Here is a 22866-nt window from a genome sequence, read left to right as displayed (position 1 = left end):
TTACACATCGTGAAAATATATGCCTCAACATAATGCATCATTCTCTCCACACTGGGCTCACTGAGTACTTTACACATGACAAGGTAGTAGTAGTGGTGATGAATCTGAACAATGTTGTAACCCTGTAACATCCTATCAATAGAAAGGAACATGTTCAGCTATCTTACTACACAAGCCTAACAATAGGAAAAAAAAATTTAACAAACCATCACTCTGCTTTTCTTAGAACGCTTCCTCTTGGCACCTGTAACTTGTAGCTCTCGGATCTCGCAAGTATTGGAATAGCTATAGTAGGGCGGTATGCGAGACCTCCACACTAGGACATCAAATTTTCCACGAGGCTTAACGCTTCCATATAACACATCTAGGATTTTTATCTCTGGAACCTCCTCCTGTGAAGGGTGTTGGTACAGATGATAAAGCACCAAGTGTTCAGAAGGTGCAGCCATCCTCCAAAGATGCGCGGGTCTATTCTGGTTTATGACTTCAAGTGGATGCCCACCAAATCTGGAGACATGCTTCTGCATGAGCCCTCTCAAGAATGCCAGAACCTTACACCAAAAGCGGATGTCAAAGTTGTCCCTCAGCATACAAGAGGTCATGTTTGCACCGATGAAGCATCCGTTCAACATCTCGGCTATCTCCATGGCCAGGTGTGCAAACCTCGGGTGCGTCTCGGGATCTGTGCTTCCAAATGTGAGGGTCTTGAAGAAATACCAGTATGCTTCACATGACAGATACTTCATCCTTAGTGCCTGTGTTGTTCCAAACTTTGTAATCTTGTCGGACCGGCTTGTGACTATGACTTTACTACCGCTTGGCACATGCTGCATAGCAGAGTACAATCTATTCCAGGCATCTTTGTTGAGGTCACCAACTAACTCAACAACAACCAGTAATCTTCTATCTCTGTTCAAGTTTACACGGTTTTGATATTCCATTGCATGTCCTTCTCTTAACGCAGCGAGATCATCACCTGTAAAATCATGGCCGTGTAAGAACAAGATTTCTGAGAAGTGATCACGGACTCTTTCATCCTCGCAAACATGAGCAACAAGGGTGCTCTTGCCCACTAAACCAGGACCAACAATTGGCAGGACCTCCAATTCTTTAGAACCATAAGATCGTGTGCGCAAGAGGAAGTTGACGACAAGTTCTGACTCCATCTGGCGGCCAAACATGCAGTTGCCCAGCAGGAGATGCATGCTATAAGGTTGGCGGTAAAGGCGAGGATAGCTTGTCAAGAACACGACTAACTCTTGCGCATCAAGGATCATGGAGCTTAAATCATCAAACGACTTTTGAAGCTGTTCCAATATCGGTGTATTTTTACGGGGTAAACACATACCTTGTAGAAAATTTACTTTTGACAGAGATAAAGAGTGACTCAAGACCTGACCTTTGGCCTCCTCATTGTTGTGAGATTGGTATCTGAAGGTGTCGAGAATATAATACCCTCGGTGCATGGCGTCTCTGAGCATGTGCAGCTGCTGGAGCACAGTTTGGTTAGTGATCTGCCGTTCCATGGCCTCATCGACGATGACCTGTGCCCGGAGAAGGATCCTGCGCAGGCGATCCTCCACGTCCGGTGATGTTGGCTTGAAGGTACTTCTGATGAAGAAATTAATGGATCGAATTGCCAGTTCTCCCAGAACTGCAGAGACGAGAGTTCCCATGTGGGGACTCTTTTCTCTGGAAGAGAAATGCAGGAGGTGGATAGGAGAATGAACAGAACTTGAAGAATGGCATGAGATCTCTGAATCAAGGGAGAGAGATTACTCATATAAAGTTCATGTACACCATGTTTGACCTTCAGATTTTGCCTGTCCCTTATTGTTCTGGTTGGCTTTTCGCATCCCACGTTGTCAAGAAATGTAGACCACCTGAGAGAGACACAATACAGCTCTTGACCATTACCTTCATGATCAACACACTAGTAGAGAACTGGGCTTTAATCCCGGTTGGTAGGGTGTAAATATCCCGAAAATGCATCCGGGATAAACCAACCGGGACAAAAGGGGGTCTTTTATCCCGGGTCACTCAACCGGGACAAAAGACCCCCTTTTATCCCGGTTGGTAATACCAACCGGGATAAAAGGGTCGAGAGCGCCGACGCTTCCAAAAAAAAAAAAAAATTCCCGAGCTCCCAGGCAGGCCACGCGATTTTTTACGCGAAATATGCGCGTGTGCGGTTCGTGGGATTCGAACCCACAACCTCCAGCCTCGCGCGTAGCTTCCTTACCATCCCACCTACACACCAGATCTGACTATGTAGGGGTTACTATCCTTTTGTATTAACTCGTGGGGGACCCTTTTATCCCGGTTGGCCTTTTATCCCGGTTGGTGTTTCCAACCGGGATAAAAGGGTCCCCCACGAGTTAATCCCCTTCCAGTCACCTTCCAGTCACCTCGTTGGGGGCCCTTTTATCCCGGTTTGAAACACCAACCGGGATAAAAGGGGGTCTTTTATCCCGGTTGGTGTTTCCAACCGAGATAAAAGGGTCCTCGGTTGGTGTTACCAACCGGGATAAAAGGGGGGGTCTTTTATCCCGGTTGGTGTTTCAAACCGGGATAAAAGGCCTCTCAGAGTCTTTTTTTCCCATTAGCCTTTGCAACCGGGATAAAAGGTTCTGGTTGGTGAGCCCCCCACCAGTGACCGAGTTTTAGTCCCGGTTGGTGAACCTTTTGTCCCGGGCCAACTTTAAACCGGGATAAAAGGGGGCGTATGGAAAGCCAATTCTCTACTAGTGACAAGTAGTCAACACAATTTTCCTACTTCTATGTCTTTTCTTCCAGGATTCAAAGCCACTAATACCAGAATGGTAAGCTGTACCAATAAGAGGCTTAGTCAAAGAAAAATGAAGACCATGCACCACCTGAAAAAGATTTTAAAAAAAAGACTCTACTGTACACTTTATAGCTCCTTTCAGGCCTGTTTGACCAACCAACCATCTTGCAACTGTAGTGATTATGACTTCAGAGAAGAATAGCAGATTACATTAAGAGATGGCGGTCGAATCAAACGCCAAAATGATCCAATGAGGAAAAAATTCTGGGTATTGTTCAAGTAATAGGAGAAGATTGCACTCCGCTTATCAGAGTAGTGTTTCAAGTTTCAACAACCAGTAAAATTATAATGACAAGCTGCTTAAAGAATATCATAAACTATGGAACATTGCAAGCTCTTAGTTTGAACTTTTTGTCCCGAAAGGAAAATTGCTATTTCTTCAAGGAACTTCTGCTTGAAAGCACAGATTCTCAAGGGAATATTTTTTAGTGTTATGTACATGAGAATTAATGATATTTTGATTGTACGTTTTAAGTAGTTATCTACTTCCTTTCATATGCTCTTGTCTAAGATAATAGAATCAATACTTGAATAGTTTGTCCTTGTGCTACGAAGAGAATCATGCTAACTGAAGTCAAAAAACCATTTGTTCTGGACTCTGCAGCTACACTGCTACAGTCAGAGGTATTTGAGATTTTCAAGCTATTGGCAGCAATTTCCCACGTATCCTGAGCAACATATTTTCTTTGACAGTAACAGTAGAAATCAAGCAGTCACCAGCACATTATCGCATTTGAAATGCATTGTGATTAGTTTCAACCATTGTTGAACTGTGTAGTGCTTAGTTAGGCCCATGGGCTTGGAGCCCAAGAGCTATGTCGGTGTGTGACTGTGTGTATAGTATATGTATCAAGAGACACAAAGAAGCAATAGACTTCTAGACTTTTCCCCTATCCTCTTGTCATATAAAAAATCCTTCAAACTAGAATAGCAACAGAATGCAGAGTTCAGAGCAAGCTACCTAGAATTCAGAGTATGGATGAATACCTGGAGGTGACGACAGGCGATGAGCATTCACTGTTGGGAAATCATTAGTACCGGTTGGAAACCCATTAGTACCGGTTATCGGTTGGTCTCCCAACCGGTACTAATTATTTTTTTTCATTTTCTTATTTTCTTTTATGTTTCTTTATTCTATATTCATATTTCATATTTGTTTCCTTTACATATACTAGTTCTAATACGCTAATACATATAAAGTTGTATTTATCTTTAATATTACATTTGAGATATTATTCACTACAAGGTTTTGTCACTAGCGCAACGGTACGAAATCGTTGTAATAGGGGTCATTTCGTTGCAATAGGGGTCTATTGCAACGATTTCGTGTCATGGTGCTAAAAATCATGTCGTCGCGTAAAAAGACGTTGGAATATGCTATTACAACGACACAGGCAGCCGTCGCAATAAGGTTGCATTATTGCGATGACGTGTGTCGTCGCAATAAGTGGATATTACAGTGCCCATTGTCGTTGCAATAGTGGCTATTGCAATGATATTACGTTGTTGCAAACAAGCATTAATGCAACGCAAGAATGTTGTTGCAATACAAGGCTTATGCTATTACAATATGCTAACATGCTATCTCAATGAAATATCGCAACGAAATATGGCGTTGCGACATGCTTAAAAGGTATCGCAACGAAATATGGGTCGTCGTTATATGCTAAACGGATATCGCAACGAGCCAGTACCAACGAATATCGCAACGAGCCAGTGCCAACAGATATCGTTATATGCTCAACTGATAAGCACACACAAAAATTCATTATCCTAAAATAAATCTACGTTCATTGCATCACATTATGAAAATTGAAACATCCCAGTCTCTCGGAGCATGAGCCAGTGCCAAGCATTACCTTCTACATTTACATCAAGTTTTACAGAACTTGTAATTCATCTTAGTATCTGACCACATTAATCAGCAGGGCTATAGGCTATCAGAAGTAGTACCCTCCAGTTGTTTCAGATGGATCATGAATGTGCATCACCAGTTGCTCTGCCTCTGTATACTTCACCTAATGCTCTAATATTCAGTAAGACTGAAATATTTCCGGCTCCTTGATGAGCCCAGCATGTTTGGTTTCTTCGATCAGGACGAAAAGACTTCGCCTGAACTCTAAGAAGAGCCATGTTTTCTCCATACTTCTCTACTTCAGTCACCATTCTGATGTACCATACATGGTATTTGCAAAACTTCACGCTTTTGGTTCAGCTGCTTGATTAGTACCTGTAATGTCGACGTCGACGTGATCCTTTACTAATGTTCGCAGGCATCCATTAATTACACGAGGGCCACCACCGTCACAAAATCGTTTTGCCAGATCTACTACCTGAAAAATAAGGCGTATGAAGAGACATTCATTCTACAAGTACCCCAATATAGCTACAAGAAAGCACCATTCTTCTTTTATATACTGCAAAAGTTGATAGGGGTAAATAAGAACCTCGTTAATGACAACTTTGTGAGGTGTTCCTTTTGATGTCATCTCTGCCATAGCAATATGGAGAATGCAGAGCTCAAGTATCCTTGCCACAGGCTCATCCTGACCATGAAATTTTCCATGTGTGAATAGCAAGTTTTTTATAAATTAACCAAGAGAGTAAAATATTAAAATACAAACAGGCACTACCTGGATGTTAGTTCGATAGTTTCAATAGAAAGCAGATTAAAAACTTAAGAACGAGGAATCATCGTGGCTACTGCGAGGCAGCCTGCGAGAGATCCGGATTTGATGGTATCACTCTATTAGGTGGAGTGTGGTGTTGCAGCAGCACTACAGTGGCAGGTCCCACATGGCGGTGGCTGTCTCAGTGTGGTGCAGTCTTCTATCGATTCTCTATCGACGTAGGGCCACGCGTGGAGGTTTCGGCGAATACATGAGCGTGAATGTTGATGGGTACCGCGGAAAGGCTTCGGCTCTGCTACCGCTTAAGATGTGTTGAGTTCGGTACGTGTTGATGTCCCAATCCAATCGGCTATGTGTTGTTAAGTTAAGTGCAATGCATGGTGCGGCATGTGTTGATGATCCAATCCAACATGTCGGTGTTTGTGTTGTTTTTTTTCTTTTGTTATTTTCGTCCCGTCTGGACTTCATTTTCTTTTTAATATAATCGGCGGTTCTCATTCATTTCAAAAAAAGAGTATGGATGAATACTGGAGGTGACGACAGGCGATGAGCATTGAGCAGAGCCGCTTGCCCGCGGTGGCAGCGCCTCACGGAACTGTGTCGAGAATCCAGCTCCCCCATGCAACACGAGCGCAAGGAAGACGAAAGGAACGACTGCTTCGGTGCTTCCATTTGGGCCTCCGATGCTTTCGGCTATTCAACGAGAGGGTCCGTCTTCTCCATTCCAAAGTCTATGGCGGCATCACTTCAGCGGTCGTCGCCGACTCAGATTGCTTGTATGCAGCTCGGACATGTTCAGCACGCCCCTGCTGAACAGCGGCGGGTCGCCGGCAATGGTGAATATGACAGATAAGCCAACACAGGGCACGCTGCGGCAGCTGCACTGACGAATCACCGATCCTGAGGCTCTGCTCACAGAATGGCATGCAGGGCTGAACTGAAAACATAAAGGAAACAAAATATCCACGCCCTGATGCCCAGATTATGACAAGCGATTCATCATATCATGAAGAATATATGCCTCAGCATCATGCATTATTCTGTTAAATGTTAATAGCTAGTAAACACTTTGCACATGAAAAACTAAAGGTAGTTGGAGTACGGTTCCACAATGTTGCAACCTGTGACATTATTATTATGCTGTAACTTGTGACACCCTGCCAAAACATACAGAGATATTCCTAACAATACATCTAATTAACAAAGAGTCGTTCCATTTTCTACGGAACGTTTCCTCTTAGCAGCACTACGTTTTAGCTCTCGCACCTCACAAGTAACTACATAGCTATAGTAGGGCGGTATTGGAGAAATCCATCCTAGGAACTCCAATTTCCCAAGAGCCGTAACACTTCCATACATCACATCTTCTAATCTTATCTTTGGAAAATCCTCTTGTGAAGAGATTTGATGCTCACAATAAAATATAAGATCTTCAAAAGGTGTAGCCAATCTCCCAAGATGGACAGGTTTATTCTGGTTAATCAGATGAAATGGATGAACACCGAATTTGGATACATGCTTCTCTACGACCCCTCTCAAGAAGGCTAGAACCTTGCACCAAAAGTGGATGTCAAAATTGTCCCTTAGCAAACGAGAGAGCATATTCGCACCAATGATGCCTCTCTCCAACTTATTGGCTATCTCCATCGCCACATGCACAAACCTCGGGTGCATCTTGGGATCTATGCTTCCAAATGTAATTGTCTTGAAGAAATACCAGAACGCTTCACTGGACAGATACTTCAAATTTAGAGCATGTGTTGTTGCAAACTTCGTGATCTTGGCAGATCGGCTTGCGATTATGATTTTACTGGTGCTTGGAATTCTCTGTTTACAAGAAGAATATAACACATTCCATGCATCTTCATTAAGATCACCAACTAAGTCAACAACAACTAGCCATCCTCTATCTTTATTCGAGTTCGATGTGCGATTTTGTTGTCTTGTTGCACATCCTCTGAATATAGAGAGGTTATCATCTGTAAAATCATGGTCGCGCAAGAACAAGATTTCTGAGAAATGATCACGAACCCTTTCATTCTTGCAAACATGAGCAACAAGGGTGCTCTTGCCAACTTTGCCAGGGCCAACAATTGGCAGGATGTCCAGTTCTTCAGAACCATGACGCTGTGTGTGCAACAGGAAGTTGATCACAAGTTCAGATTCCATCTGGCGGCCAAACATGCAGTTGCTCAGCTGGAGATGCATGCTATAAGGCTGGCAGTTCAGGCGAGGATAGCTCGGCAGGATCACAACCAACTCCTTCACATCAAGGATCATAGAACTCAAATTGTCAAGGGCCTCTTGCAATTGTTCTAAGAGCAGTGTCTTTCTATTGGAAGAACCAATTCCTTTCAGAGAACTTACTTTAGAGAGAGACAGAGAATGACTCACAACCTGATCTTTGGCGTCCTCCACACCATGATATTGGTATCTGAAGGTGTCAAGCATGTAACATCCCTGGTGCATGGCATTTCTCAGCATGTCCAGCTGCTGGAGCATAGCTTGGTTTGTGATGTTCCGTCCTGTGGCCTCGTTGACGATTACCTGAGCCCTGAGGAGAGCCCTTTTCAGTCTGTCCTCGACCTCCAGCACCTTCGGCTTGGAGCTTCTGCTGATGAAGAAATTTATGGATCTAGAGGCCAGCTCACCCAGGACAGCAGAAAGAAAACTCTCCATTAGGGATCTCTCCTCAGGAAGATAACCCAGCAGGTGGTTGTGTGAATGAAAAGGAGCTTTGGAGCAACAACATGAGATGTCTCTAACTTAAGACTCCAAGGAGATCAAGGCCGGTCCAATACAGTAGTCCATGCACGAGATTGTTTCATCTTTGACCCTTGGCACTCCTTTTTCCATAGCCTGCTTCACATTCCCTATCCATCATTGTCAATCAATAGCACTACCAGCTGAGAAAGGTACAGATCTTGACCCAGAGGCCGGAGCCATCACCAACTACTGCAAAGCTGCCCTGAAACATGTGGTTTCAAATTTAAGGAGAGACTTTGTCAAACAAACTATGCATGTATGCCTTGACATAATGAAATGCACACCCTGGTCATCGTTTCTTCATTGTAGTACCTTCCTGTAGGAGTGCAGTGTTCAGAAGGAACTTACCACAACCACCATGTCATGTATGCCACAGCATTCAAATACTTCAGAAGGAAGTTACCACAACCATCATATCATATTTTGATCGACAAGTGCTCAAAAGTCAAAAGTTGCGATGCGTGTTCCTACTACTGTATCTTTTCCCTCCATCACTCTGAACAGGCCGAGCCATTATCTTTCGAAGCTAAGCTGTACAAGACAAAGAAGGTTAGTAAAACAACATACCTCAGTTAACTGAAACATTAATTTCGTTACCAGCCTACCAGGTAACAACTGTGCAGATTGTGAATTAAAGGTTAGGTGCAGACCATATATACAAACTGTTTGCTGACCTTCTAATATTCAATTAATTACTCTCTCCAGGAACATCAAATAAGTGACTTTCTGGACATCAACATGATCTCCAAAATGCAACTTTGACTCATATGTTTTTTTTGCTGTGTTATACTTGCAAGCCGGAAAAAATTATACTATTGTAAAACTATTTTTCAAGACAGTCACATCTCAATGCAAGGTGTCAAGTATCTAACAGCCTTAGAACATGGCTTCCCTCAGCACTTTCAGATGTGGGAGCATAGTGATTTGTGATATGCAAGATAGAGTATATCATGACACCGGGATTTGCGAACAATAAGCTGTTGAATGGCGTGGAATGCCTGTGAGTGAATACTACAAAAATAATGACAAATGAATTAAGAATAGTACATGTTCCATCTGAGAGATTACTTGTTCAAATCATGCAAAAAGGTCAATCCACTCGAGTAGTCCACGCATGATGTTTGACATTTGGGTCTCCTTTGGACCCAATTGTTCTGAGTGACTTTCTCCAACGTTGCTCTAAAAATAACACCAGAATCTGAGAACAGATTTTGGCTATGCAGATGTTTGGGAAACTAGATTAGTCAATGAAAAATTAAAACGACCAGAAAAGGAGAGGGATTCTACACAATACAACTCCGATGAGCCCATTTATAACCCCTTGCATCATCTTGTAATAGTATAATTTCCACAATGAAGACCGTTATTTCTACAATCGTTGATGAACTTGCCACTAGATCCCTCTCTTTCTTGATCGATAGATACTTCAAGCCAGCACCACACAAGGAGGACGGCATACGGAGATTACAACGGATGCTCCTGCAGGTTCGTCTTACAGTTGAGGAGGCAGAGGGGAGGTGCATGCATCACAAACAAAGCAATGCTTCAGCAACTCAATATGTTGAGAACAGTGGTGTACAGATGCTCGACACCTTCATACAGCTACTTCCTGAAGAAGAAGACAAAAAGGATCATGGTGTGAGCCGCTTCTTATCCCTGTCTAAATTTAGTCCAGCTAAACGAGTTTGTTTGTCTGCTGCAAGCAAGTATGGCGAATAAAAGTTAGAAGAGATGCTTGAAAATCTAGAGGCCACCATTACTGATATGACTGAGTTCGCAATTTTCCTGAGGAACTACCCTCCTGTGTTCGTCAGCCATACAGCACATATCTTTTTATGCAAAAATGCATGTTTGGTCGCCAATTGGAAATGGAACGTGTAATCACCTTCTTACTACATGAAGAACCTCCCCTTGGTTACAGTTTTGGCGTGCTACCAATTGTGGGTCCAGGAAAAGTTGGAAACACAACACTTGTTGAGCATGTTTGCTGCGATGAAAGGGTGCGTAATCACTTTTCTCATATTCTCTTCCTAAGTGATAATGATTTCAGAGAAGAACAGCAGTGCAAATAAAGAGATGGAAGTAGAAGTAAACACCAATCTGGTGACTTGAATGAAGAAAATTTTCTAGTTGTTATTGAGCTTGGGAATATTGAGGAGAGTGCATGGAGAAGGTTGCATTCTGCTTCTCAAAGTAGCATCCCATGAGGCAGTAAAGTTATAATAACAAGTCGGTCAGAGAATATAATAAACTTTGGAACAACCACTAACAGAGAACTGACTTTTGATGCGCTCCCTTTTAATCCCGGTTTAATGTAGGCCCGAGAGACAAGGAGGTGCGCGGAGCTTTACTCCCGGTTAGTATTTGCAACCGGAACTAAAGGCGTCCTTTTATCCCGGATCAAAAATCAGCCACCCGTGGGGGACTCTTTAGTCCCGAGTGAAAAAATCAGCTACCCGTGAGGGACCTTTTAGTCCCGGGTGGTAAGACCAACCGAGATTAAAGGTCACCATTTTAATACCAGTTGGTGTTACCACTCGGGACTAAAGCTCACGACACCAACCGGGATAAAATAGGATCTTTTATCCTAGTTGAAAACACTAACCGGGATAAAAGGGTCCCCCACGGGTGGCTAAAAAAGAATTAAAGTACTCGTACCCTTTTTATCCGGGTTTGTAATACCAACCGTGATAAAAGGGGGTTTTAATCCCGGTGGCTAAAAAAGAACTAAATCTCTCAAAACTTTTTATCTCAGTTTGTAATACCAACGGGATAAAAGGGGGTCTTTTATCCCGGTTGGTATTATAAACCGGGATAAAAGGATCCCCAAGATTTAGTACAAAAGAATTTCCTCCCCTATATAGTCAGATGTGGTGTGTAGATGGGATGGATATGCGCGAGGCTTGAGGTCGTGAGTTCGAATCCCACGGACCGCGCACGCGCATATTTCAGGTGAAAATCGCGTGACTTGTGACTTGCGGCGTGCACGTGTGGGGGACCCCCCGGGGATTTATTTTTTGCATTTTTTTTGCAAAACCATTTATCCCTGTTGGTATTACTAACCGGGATAAAAGGGGGCCTATCCGGCACCTGGCGTCGCAAACCCTTTAGTCCCAGTTCAGGGACCCGGGACAAAAGGCACCCCTTTTGTCTCTATTGTGTTTTCCGGATTGGTTTTCGGGAAATTTTCACCCTACCAACCGGACTAATACCGAGTTTTCTACCAGTGAACACAAGCCCTTAACATGAAATTTTTGTCTCGTGTGCAATATTGGTACTTCTTTAGAGCTCTTGTGTTTGGAACCAATAAAGATCCTGAGGAGTAACCAAATCTAACATCCATAGCAGTGAGGATGATATTCGAGGAGTATTTCGACCAAGCCGTATATGCACCATTCGCTGGACCTTTTTCAGATCTAAACAACATGGCAAACCTTCTGAAATCTAGTGTTGCCATGCAGAATTGGTGCAGGATTCTTGAATGCACGAGGGAGAACAGGAAGCAAAATGAACCTCTAGAAAAATCCTATGTGATTTTGGGATGGACAATGATCATATATTTCTTCCGATAGCAGCTGAAACTACTCAATATTGTGTTGTTCACAATTATAACTGGATAGCGCTTGACAATGAAGAGACTCCCAAACTAACTATGCTAGAAGTTCTTTCTGGGAGTGTTCCACCGAATGGAAATTTTGACTTTCTAGTTTGGAAATCTCAGTTGCCGCCATACCATAACCATATATATAGCAGTGAGATTCTTGATCTTGAGTGTGAGGTTACCAGGAGTAAGCAGGGTCAGAAGAGGAAGATTTTAAGTTAGCTTACTGGCGACAAGAATCACCCATATCTCTGCATTCATGTTCTTTCTCTAAGAATTTAGGTACTGTAAATTATTATTGTACAGCATATGTATACGGGCATTTCCTTTCCTACTTTCTTCCCTATACATTTTCGCTCTTATTTGTGTTTGTGCTCTGAAGAGAATCCTACATTCATATAGTGCTTTAAAAAATAATTTTTTTAGCATGGAAACATGGGATGATTGAGCATATATACTTGACAAATAGAAGTCTAGTACTAACTAGATTAACAGAACCATCATTTGTATCCAAATGGGAAACAAGTAATAGCTAACTAGCATTTGAGATTTGAAGGTATTGCCACCAATTTCCCTTATGTTCTCACGGGTAGGATTCATTGCTAGTTAGTAATGGATGGCTCATCCAAAGCAAATATTTGGTGTGGATTCTTTTCCACTGCATATCCCATTTTGGTGAATACAAAGATGGGCTGAAACGAATCAAGGGTGGTGAAACTAACACCAGGAAAGACAGAGCTATGCTTTCAGATTGGAGTTGAGATCCCTGGGCAAAACAGAGGTGATTGGAGTTTTCAGAGCATTAATGAATACCTGCAAGTGAAGATTCAGACCCGAAATTGGCACCTGCAGTGCCTGGCGCGCCACTAAATCGAGGCTTGCCGGCGAGACCTAATAGAGGCAGAGAAGAAGAAACCGAGCTCCTCCCACGTCATCGGATTGAGGTCCTCTGCGCCTGAATCCCGGCTCCTCGCCGCGGATCGAGTCCCCCACACCTGAATTGAGCCATCTTTCTCATCTGCCGCGCAACTGCAACGCCCCCTTCGGCATCCTCCACTCTGAAGCTGCCGCCGTGCGCAGCTTGCCAGCGGAGGTCCCAGATCGCCAGCGGCGAGCGTGCGACCTCACAGGTATCCTGTCGCCGGCTAGGAACAGTTGCGAAAAGACCAGTTTGGATCGCGAGTTCGCGACTATTAATCGTGATCCGAATATATGCAAATAACCCCTGTTTTTGGATTAGGACTATTTATCGCAATCCAATATTTTGCATATAGACCCCTGTTCCAGATGAGGAATATGTATACTGCCCCTAGTTTGGTTTTGTCTCTACCATCAATGTCGGCTCATCCCCCGCCGCTAGCACCGCCGGCCATCCCAGCCCTAGCACCACCTTTCTCCTCGCACGGGCGGTCAGCCAGAGACTTGAGCAAGGCGAGAACAGTTTTGGCCAATGTCTTGCAGGTCAGCAACAGCACAGTTAATGAGCGAGCGGAGGTGGAGGTACGACGGCATAGTGCGTGGAGGCGCGGAGGCAACGCTGCCCTTGATGAGCTGTGTGACTGTGGTCCGGGAGTGCTGAGTCGTGAGTGTGTAGCGAGAGGTTGGGATGCTCCGAGCAAAAGCCCTCGTCGGCATTCTTGCTGGTGGAGATGACGGCGGCGCCCTAGGGTGTCATTCTCCCCATTGGGGGCGTCATGTTTGAGCTACAACCCTGCTGCACGGGGTCCTCTAGATGAAAACCTTGTCCAGATCCTGGACGAGCGACGTCGAAGCCATTGGTGTCGTACCCTCTTTGGAGGCGTCGTCTCTAGATACCTATCTCGGTTTATGGCATTTCATCTAGGCGACTGCAGCTCATGGCGCAATTCCGCTGCGTGACAAGCTGGACAGGTGTTGCTGAGGCCACGTGAAGGTGATCGCAGTTATAGTGGTGACCAGGGATTGTCGTATGGTTGTCGGTATTGGCTGCTTGCAGTGGATCACGGTGGCTGACGTTGCTTGGCAATGGTCAGTGCGGCGTGGGACTGCGTCTGAGGACAGTACTTGCGACAACGACATCGTGGGATAACTAGGCTTGTAGCAGATCGCGGCGGGTGGCTCAGCTTGGCTAGGCTACCCAGTGCGGTACATCGCTGGAAGATGGCGCAAGTGACTTCTCTAGCTTGTTGACATGGCGGCGGAGGTTTTTGTGCGGGTGAAGCAACGAGGCGAAGTCAACCTACGGCGGCGGCGGCTTGGCTGATTGGTGGAGATCTTATGGAGCAAGGCAACATTGCTCACTACTCTAACGGCGACAAAAGAAATAGATCTGTGACAAGGAGTATTGTGGTGGGCATGGTGAGGCCCCGTGCGTGGCGTTTCTTCGAGACGACGAGAATGAGGTGGAGTCCAATGGCGGATATGGTGAGGCGCCCGCGCGTTGTGTTATCGTGGTGGCGACTGTGAGGCAGCCTGTGAGAGATCTGCATTCGGTGGTATCACTCTATCAGGTGGAGTGTGGTGTTGCAGCGGCAATACAGCGGAGGGTCCCACATGGGCGGTGGCCGTCTCGGTGCGGTGCAGTCTGCTTCTATCGGTTCCCTATCGATATAGGGTTACACCTGGAGGTTTCAACGAATACATGAGCGTGAATGTTGGTGGGTCCCGTGGAAAGGCTTCGGCTCTGCTGCCGCTTGAGATGTGTTGAGTTCGGTGCGTGTTGATGTCGCAATCTAATCGGTCGTATGTTGTTAAACACTGCGCCAAAAAACGTTTTTACTGGCGGTCAAAACACCAATGTGCTGGTGGGTTCTGCACCCGCCAGCAACCATGAGCCAGCACAAATAGGGGTATGTGCTCGTCCACCAGCATAGTAAGCCATTGTGCTGGCGTGTCGCCGGCCATCAACAGCAATTCTCGTGCCGCCCTCTTCGCGACCTCCACGCCGGCATAGTCCTCCGGAACCCGCCGAAGCCGCCGCCCACAGAAGCTTCCGGCCCCTTCCATCCGCCTGCAGGCCGACCGGGGACCCCTGCCCCCGCCAACGCCGGCTGCTGAAGCGGATGCCGAGGGCCTGGATCTAGGTGAAGTGGGCGTTGATGTGGAGGTGGGCGTCGGAGAGCATCAAGTAGGAGACGTCGCCGGGAGGAGGCCACGAGGCCGCAGCCACCGTCGAAGCCGCCGGGAGGAGGCCACGCCACCGCAGGCCGGGAGGCCGGGGCCTCGCCACGCCGTCGCCGAATTGGGGCCCGCACCCGCCGCGCTGCTACCGAATTGGGGCCCGCACCCGCCGCCAAAGCCGCGGGAGGAGGAGGAGAGGCGCGCGGAGGAGGTGCGCAGGGCCATGGAGGGGGCGAAGAGGCGCATCAGAGAACAAGCCAGCAGAAGAACACGAGGCAGACTTCAGACTTCAGAGTATGGATTATACCTGGAGGTGGAAATTTGCAATGCGGGGGCGGTTCTTGCGGGGCGATGGCGGGCAGAGCTCCTCGCCGGAAGTGGGCCAGCCTCCCCGCCGTCGCATGGGATTGTGCTTCGAAGCCGTCTCAAGCCACCTGCGGTCGCAGAGTGCCAGCGCTGCTGCGGCGGAGAAGGTAGGGGCGTAAGGGCCATGAGCGGAGCCCGTGCTCGAGGCCGGAAGCAGCGGTCGTGGCGTGGATTTGGCGGCGGCAAGGGCAGAGTGCTTGGCAGGAAGGGTCTCGGCATTCGCTGGCGGCGGTGCCGCTTTCCCGGGCGCCATCTCGCAGGCCTTGCGTATTTGCACGGAGCCCCCTATTTGGATCGCGATTATTTGCACATAGACCCCTGATTTGCCTCCCTGCCACCTTCATGGGTCCAAGATCCTGGTCATGCGTCCCAAGGAAGACTGCAGGACTGTAGGGGCATCCATGACTCTGCTTCGACGTCCACGACGGGAGCCTCAGCTTCATGCCTTCATCCCATTGGCGACTGGCTCGTGCTCGTCAAGTTCTCCATGGAGCTCCTCGACCTGCAGCCGCTGCTGGCCAGCCCTCCGCCGCCTTGTCGTGGTGTAAGCTCCCGGATGCGCCGCTTGACTCCATGTCCCTTGTCTCCCAAACCTTCTTCGTCAGCGACCGTCATACTGAAACCTTCAGCTTCAAGCATGTGCACCCTCTAATCTTAGCGTAACATTCTTCTTCTTCCATGATTGAATATCCACTCAAATTTTAGCATCTTCCAATAATACGCACACGCCTTTGAATTAGAAGGGTGTGATTTAACTTCTGCTCTGCTGACCATGGTTACGAAATGGATGAAACCACATTCTCATCAGATGGAAACAGAGGAAGCATGCATCAGGACTTGTGGCCTCAACTCTGACGAAGCTGAATGAAGCTTAAAACTCTTCCCGAGTAGCTTCAGATGGAGGAAAACCCGTCCATTGGGAATTGGATCAACCACTTCCCAACAGATTCGTTGTTCCCCCGTTCTGCAGTAAATTGTTTGCAAATTTGCCCTGCAACGGCAGTGTTCTCCCCTTCCACGAAATCCTTATCTTCGCCCTGTGTTCTAGTTATGGTATATTGGTATTCAGTTATGTGATACAGGCTTAGCCAAAGCAATGAAGGAGATGCACCACCTAAAAAGAAAGAGTGAACAGTATAGCGCTGTTTACAGTTTTACACAGATGGACTCCATTTCAAGGCAACGACGAAGGCACCGTCAATTAGACCCCCGCTCCTGCCGAAACAGTTCCAGCTCCTTTGGTGGAGTAGTTTCTCTAGTTTAGCTAAAGCTATTTTGCAAAACGTTTGGCAAATGGCGTCTCAATGGCAATATGGGTATGATAATTTAATGCTTAAAGAGAGAGGAGAAGCCAATGAAGCTACTTTTTTGTCTCCTCTGCTATGTAGGCTGTTTTGCGGCTTCTCTCCAGCTTGAAATTACCCCTATGGTGGACCTCTCAAAGAGCTCTTTTACGGTGCACAATACTACTAGGTGGTAATATAAAATATAGACTGTTTATTGGTATGGGTAAAATTGTAATTAGCACAACATATATTATTTGGGATTGCAAAAAACTCAAAAAGGATTTGAGATGAACTAATCCTCAATTGGCCATCGATGGTTGGCATTTGGAGAAGTGCCAAAACGTAATCACATCAGTGATAGCTAGTGCGAGAGGAGAGCCTTGTGGCACTGGCAGCTGCGACAGTGCGCGTTCTTGCCGTCGCTGTTCTTCACGTCGAAGTACCACCCGGCGATCATGTCGAAGAGGATCCCTGCCCCGAGGTCGACGGTGTAGTGTCCCCTGCACGCGAGCAGCCTGACCCCCTGGAGCACGTTGAGCGCGTCGTAGAGCCACGCCAGCGTGATCTGGCCCTCGCGGGGCATGTCGGCCGCCACGATCACCGCGCCGGCGACGTGGTCCGAGAAGAAGAAGATCCATCCCGATACGAGCTCCAGCCAGCCCGTGAACAGCGCCCTGGGATCTCGCCGGTGAGATTGTTGAACGTTACGCCGAACTCCCGCATCTTTCGCATCCCAACGAAGGACGCCGGCAAGTTTCCGGAGAGGTCGACGAAGTCGAGGTTACTGAGGCTGCCGATCTCTGGCGGTAGAGTGGAGACCAAACTAGAGCTCGTATCTTTCCCATCATACCCCTATACCACATATACTACTCATGCATACTATCTATACTACAGTTTAAGGTTTTAGTAGTATATAATTAATCTCAACCGTCGGATCCTTACATATGAGTTCTTTTCGAACAGTAGTACAAGGTAGTATTGTGTACTATAAAAGACCTCTCAAAAAATCGATGAAGAAGCACTTGGAGAAGTTCTACCAAAGGAGATCTTAGTAGAAACAGACAATATTGACCGGTCCATGCATGCACGGCAGTTTTGGTTTCCATCACCATCACCATAAATATGCGTGCCGTTGATACCTACTGATGTACCCTCTCCAAAGCACAGAAAAGGTGATGAAGCCAGCCAGGGGCGGATCCAGGGCCCGGGCTGCAGCCCGGGGCGAGACCATGAAGTCCCTTTAACCTATGTGCTGTTTAGCCTAATAAAATGAGGTTTAGGAGACAAAATTAGACTATTTTAGGTGTGATTCAACAGCTCAGCCTGGGGCGCAATCCCGTTCTGGATCCGCCCCTGAAGCCAGCCTAAAGCTTATCCAGAATAGCAACAAAGACATTGCAACCACGAACCACTCCACCGAGACGACAAAGCATTGACGACAAGCTCGACGGCGGTGGAGCCGAGACCGACCATAAATGGCAGTGGCAACCGCCTCCCGGAGACGACAGCATCCAGAATTCCATACTGAGCAAGAGATCGATGTCGGCGGCGGCGGCGCACGTGCTGCTGTTCCCGTGGCCGGTGCAAGGCCACATCAACCCGATGCTCCACCTCGCCTCCGCCCTCCTCGACGCCGGCCTCCGCGTCACCTTCCTCCACACGGACCACAACCTCCGCCGCCTCGCCCTCGCCGGGGCGCCCGCGCCGCCCCACCACCCGCGCCTCCGCGTCCTCTCCGTCCCCGACGGCCTCCCCGACGACCACCCCCGCTCCGTCGCCGGCCTCATGGACCTCTTCGAGTCCATGCGCACGGCCGGATGCGCGGCGTTTCTGCGCCCTGCTGCGGGCGGAGACGGAGGCGTCTTCCCGTGGTCCGCCGGTGACGTGCGTCGTCGCCGACGGCACCATGCCGTTCGCCATCGCTGCCGCAGAAGAGGCGGGCGTCCCGGCGCTGGCGTTCCGCACGGAGAGCGCGTGCGGCTTCCTGTGCTACCTGTCCGTGCCCTGGCTCCTGGAGCTCGGCGAGATCCCCGCCGCCTCCGACGAGCCGGTGCGCGGCGTCCCGGGGATGGAGGGCTTCCTGCGACGGCGAGACCTCCCGCGCGTAGCGCCGTCGTCCGACGCCGACCCCGTCCCCGTACTTCTGGCCGTCGCCGGCACCGCCGCCCGCTGCGCTGAGTCACGGGCGGTGATCGTCAACACCGCCGCGTCCTTGGAAGCGGAGACGGTCGCGCGCATCGTGCAGCGGGTGCGCGGCGAGGTCTTCGCCGTCGGCCCGCTCCACGCCAGGCCTAGGCCCGCCGGAGTAGAAGTAGAACCCGCCGCGCGTGACGACGACGATGGCGGCTGCGCGGCGTGGCTGGACGGCCACGCCGACCGGTCGGTGGTGTACCTAAACCTAGGGAGCCTCACGATCATCTCGGCGGAGCAGCTGGCCGAGCTCCTCCGCGGCCTCGCCGTCGCCGGGTACCCCTTCCTGTGCGTGCTCCGGCCGGACATGGTGTCTGACTGCGGCGTCGGGCACGAGTCGGTCGTCCGGGAGGCGGCGGCGGCGGCCGGCGAGAAGGTGCTGGTGGTGGAGTGGGCGGCACACCGTGACGTGCACCGCGCGCTGCGGCACCGGGCGTTGGGGTGCTTCGTGACGCAAGCCGGGTGGAACTCGTTGCTGGAGGCCGCCGCCGAGGGCATGCCGACGGTGTGCTGGCCCTACTTCGCCGACCAGCAGACGGTCAGCCGCTTCGTGGGGGCAGTGTGGAAGACGGGGCTCGACATGAAGGACGTGCTCGACGGCGGCGTCGTGGCGAGGATGGTCAGGGAGGCCATGGATGACCCCGAGATCAGGGCGGCGGCGCAGGACATGGCGCGGCAGCTCAGGGTGGACGTCGCCCCAGGTGGCTCGTCGGCGTCACACTTGGAGCGGCTCGTCGGCTTCATCACCGACCTCAGCGTCGGGCAATAAGATCCATCCAGAGATGACGACAGTCGACCACTTGTGAGAGGTTTAGTCAAGGAAAAATGAAGACCAAGTGTGTATGTGTATCTGATGGAGACAGTCATCTCTGTAACTCTGTATCTGATGGCAAAACAAGTAGCTCCGCTGCTACTGTACAGAGGTAGGAGTATTTGAGATTTCAAGGTGTGTTTGAAACTGAAGTTCTTGGACAGTAGAAAAAGAAATCAAGCAATCTGATGAGGCTTTTATAGCATATGAAATGCATTGAGATCCTTGCAGTGAAATTTAAACTGACGGCGAGCAGCATCTTCAGATGAAATTTAAACAAGTGTGATTTACTATTTTCTCTGCTGCTGACTATGGAAAAGAAATCGATCAAATTACATTCTCATCAGATGAGAGGTGGTCAACAAAATCCCAATGCTTTCATGCAAGTAGCCAAGCGTACAGATGAAAACAGAGCAAAGCGATTTGATACACGAGTTTGATGTTTCATGGAACATCCTTCTCTGAATGCTAGCTCACCATCTGCAAAGCCAAGGTCACACAAAGAACATAATCAATTGTTCCAAAATGATCATGGACCCTTTCATCCTTGCAAACATGAGCAACAAAACGTGCTCTTGCAGTCTAGGCGTCATCATGGGCATGGTTAGCTCTTCCACGCCAAGGACCATTCATCTTAAAACGCCAATCATCTTTCACACTGGTTCCAAATTCTCTACTACGTGTTTTACTCTTCAGAGAAACTGATAACCTGACTTTTGTCCTCCTCTTTGGAGAAAGACCAGATATTGTGAAGGCGATCCTCCACGTCCGGTGCTGTTTGTCTATAGTAAGCCAGGACTGCAGAAAGAAAAAAAAATATCCATTTGGGGACTGTTTCTTCTTCAGGAAAATACCACATTGCAGGCTGGAAGCTGGACTCCGCATGAGTTGGTAGTGCAATGGAGAAGGGAGGAAAATGGGCTTTTCATCATGTGAAAACTGAAGTCGTGTTTGATCAAGTCTCTCCTCAATTTGATCAAGATAGGAAAAAGGGAGGAAACTAAGGAACTAATGATGGTGATGGCTCACTAAGCATAGGCTCCAGATTCAAGAGCTGAGGTGGTACTGGCAGTATTTCATGACCACGTGGGAGAGGAAAAGCCAATCAGAACAACCAGGCGAAGACAAAAGAAGTTTGAAAGGTCAAACCTTTAGTATAAATGGATTTCTGCAGTTAATCTCTCTTGCATTTCCAGAGTCAGTTACTCAATTCAGAGATATATCGTGCCACTCCAGAAGCGCTGTTCATTCTCACATCCACCTCTTGCATTTCTCTTCCAGAGAGTCCCCAAATGGACATTCTCCTTTCTGCAGTTCTGGGAGAGCTGACAACTAGATCAATAGATTTCTTCATCAAAAAAATCTTCAAGCCGAAGGAACTGGACGTGGAGGATCGCCTCCATATGATCCTACTCCGGGCACACGTCATCGTTGATGAAGCCATGGGACGCCAGATCACAAACCAATCTGTCCTCCAGCAGCTGGATATGCTCAGAGACGCCATGTACCGAGGCTGTTACACCCTCGACACCTTCAGATACCAAGTTCACAGCGAAGAGGAGGCTAAAGGTCAGGTTTTGAGTCACTCTTTGTCTCTATCCAAAGTAAATTCTCTACAAGGTTTGTGTTCGTCCAGTAGAAACCTGGAGATTTTGACACAGCTAAACAACTCTCTTGATGATTTAAGCTCCATGATTCTTTGTGTGGAAGAGCTAGTCGTGTTCTTGGCAAGCTATCCTCGCCGGTACCGCCAACCTTATAGCATGCATCTCCTGCTGGGCAACTGCATGTTTGGCCGTCAGATGGAAACTGAATTTGTCATAAACTTCCTCTTGCACACACAACCTCATGGTTCTAAAGAATTGGAGATCCTGCCGATCGTTGGCCCCGGTAAAGTCGGCAAGACCACCCTTGTTGCTCATGTTTGCGAGGATGAAAGAATCCGTGATCGTTTCTCAGAAATCTTGTTCTTGCGGGACCATGATTTCACAGGTGTTGACCTCGTTACAGTTAGAGAAGGATATGCAATGGAAAATAAAAATCGTGTGTCAAACTCAAACAAAGATGGAAGATTGCTAGTTGTCGTTGAGTTAGTTGGCGATCTAAATGAAGATGCATGGAATAGGTTGTATTCTGCTGATACATGGGATGTGCCAAGCGGCACTAAAATCATAGTCACAAGCCGGTCTGACAAGATTATCAAGTTCGGAACAACACGGGCACTAAGTATGAATTATCTATCCCATGAAGCGTACTGGTATTTCTTCAAGACGCTCACGTTTGGAAGCACAGATCTCAAGATGCACCCAAGGCTTGCATGCTTGGCCATGGAGATAGCCAGGATGGTAAAAGGATGCTTCATTGGTGGGAACAACTATGCTTGTTTGTTGAGGGACAACTTTGACATCGAGATGTGGTGCAAGATTCTGGCCTTCGTGAGAGGGCAAATCAACAAGAATATCTCCAACTTTGGTGGGCATCCATTTGATCTTGTAAACCAGAAAAGACCTGCATATCTTGGGAGAATGGTTACACCATTTCAATATGGTGTGCTTCATTGTGTGAATGAATGCTCTAAACAAGAGGAGGTACCAAAGATAAAACTCCAAGATGTCATGTATGGAAGCATGAAGGTTCATGGGAAATTCGAGATGCTAGGATGGAGGTCTAGGATACCGCCCTACCATAGTTTTGTGAATATTTGTGAGTTTCAAGAGGTAAAAACTACCTCTGCCAAGAGGAAGCGTTCTGTATAATAGAGTCACAATTAGCTAAACTCTCTATTGCTAAGCTTACATAGAAAGACATGTGAATATGTTTTGATAGGGAGTTACAACATTGTCCACAATCCCTCAGATTGTTGCCGAGATCAAGCAGTAGATGTAACTCTGGGTTGCTGCTGGATTTAAGCAACTGGGTCATTTACAACTGGGAGAGACTACTAGGCCACTCGATTTCTGTAATTGGTTGTTTGATTTCCTCTGTAATTTAGTTTCACCAATTTGTGAGATATTAGTTGATAATAATCACAATGTACTTCTAGTGCCATGATGTGCGGGTGACTGCTGCATTTTTTTCCTTTTTTTTTGTTATTGTTAAAGAACATATGTTGCTCAGGATACATGTGAAATTAGTGGTCTCAAACGCCTCTGCACTGTAGCAGTTCAGCTGTATTATATTATCCATCAAGGATTTCTACAGCAACGTTCAGAGCTGTACTTCAAGGACTTCGATATTTGAGATTCGAGACTGATTTCATTTGATTCTTC

General features: G+C 47.5%; 3 protein-coding genes and 1 pseudogene across 3 annotated transcripts; 2 read left to right on the top strand and 2 right to left on the bottom strand.

Annotated features, from left to right (window-relative positions):
• Positions 1-1752, bottom strand: LOC117843375 (putative disease resistance RPP13-like protein 1). Its single transcript, XM_072292010.1, has one exon. The coding sequence runs from the start codon at positions 1674-1676 to the stop codon at positions 198-200; it is 1479 nt and encodes a 492-aa protein (XP_072148111.1). The 5' UTR covers positions 1677-1752; the 3' UTR covers positions 1-197.
• Positions 1753-6571: 4819 nt separating this feature from the next.
• Positions 6572-8557, bottom strand: LOC117845713 (putative disease resistance RPP13-like protein 1). The gene has a single exon (XM_034726776.2). It carries the CDS (start codon positions 8155-8157, stop codon positions 6676-6678), a length of 1482 nt encoding a protein of 493 aa, XP_034582667.1. The 5' UTR covers positions 8158-8557; the 3' UTR covers positions 6572-6675.
• Positions 8558-17783: 9226 nt separating this feature from the next.
• Positions 17784-19833, top strand: LOC117846501 (myricetin 3-O-rhamnoside 1,2-glucosyltransferase UGT709G2-like; annotated as a pseudogene).
• A 624-nt stretch (positions 19834-20457) lies between these two features.
• LOC117846500 (putative disease resistance RPP13-like protein 1) lies at positions 20458-22645 on the top strand. Its single transcript, XM_072292007.1, has one exon. The coding sequence runs from the start codon at positions 20890-20892 to the stop codon at positions 22351-22353; it is 1464 nt and encodes a 487-aa protein (XP_072148108.1). The 5' UTR covers positions 20458-20889; the 3' UTR covers positions 22354-22645.
• Positions 22646-22866: the final 221 nt, after the last annotated feature.

Source organism: Setaria viridis, chromosome 2 (genome assembly GCF_005286985.2).
Source record: "Setaria viridis chromosome 2, Setaria_viridis_v4.0, whole genome shotgun sequence".
Lineage (NCBI taxonomy): Eukaryota > Viridiplantae > Streptophyta > Magnoliopsida > Poales > Poaceae > Setaria > Setaria viridis.
Note: the sequence above shows the minus strand (reverse complement) of the source record. Positions and strands in the feature narration are given on the sequence as shown.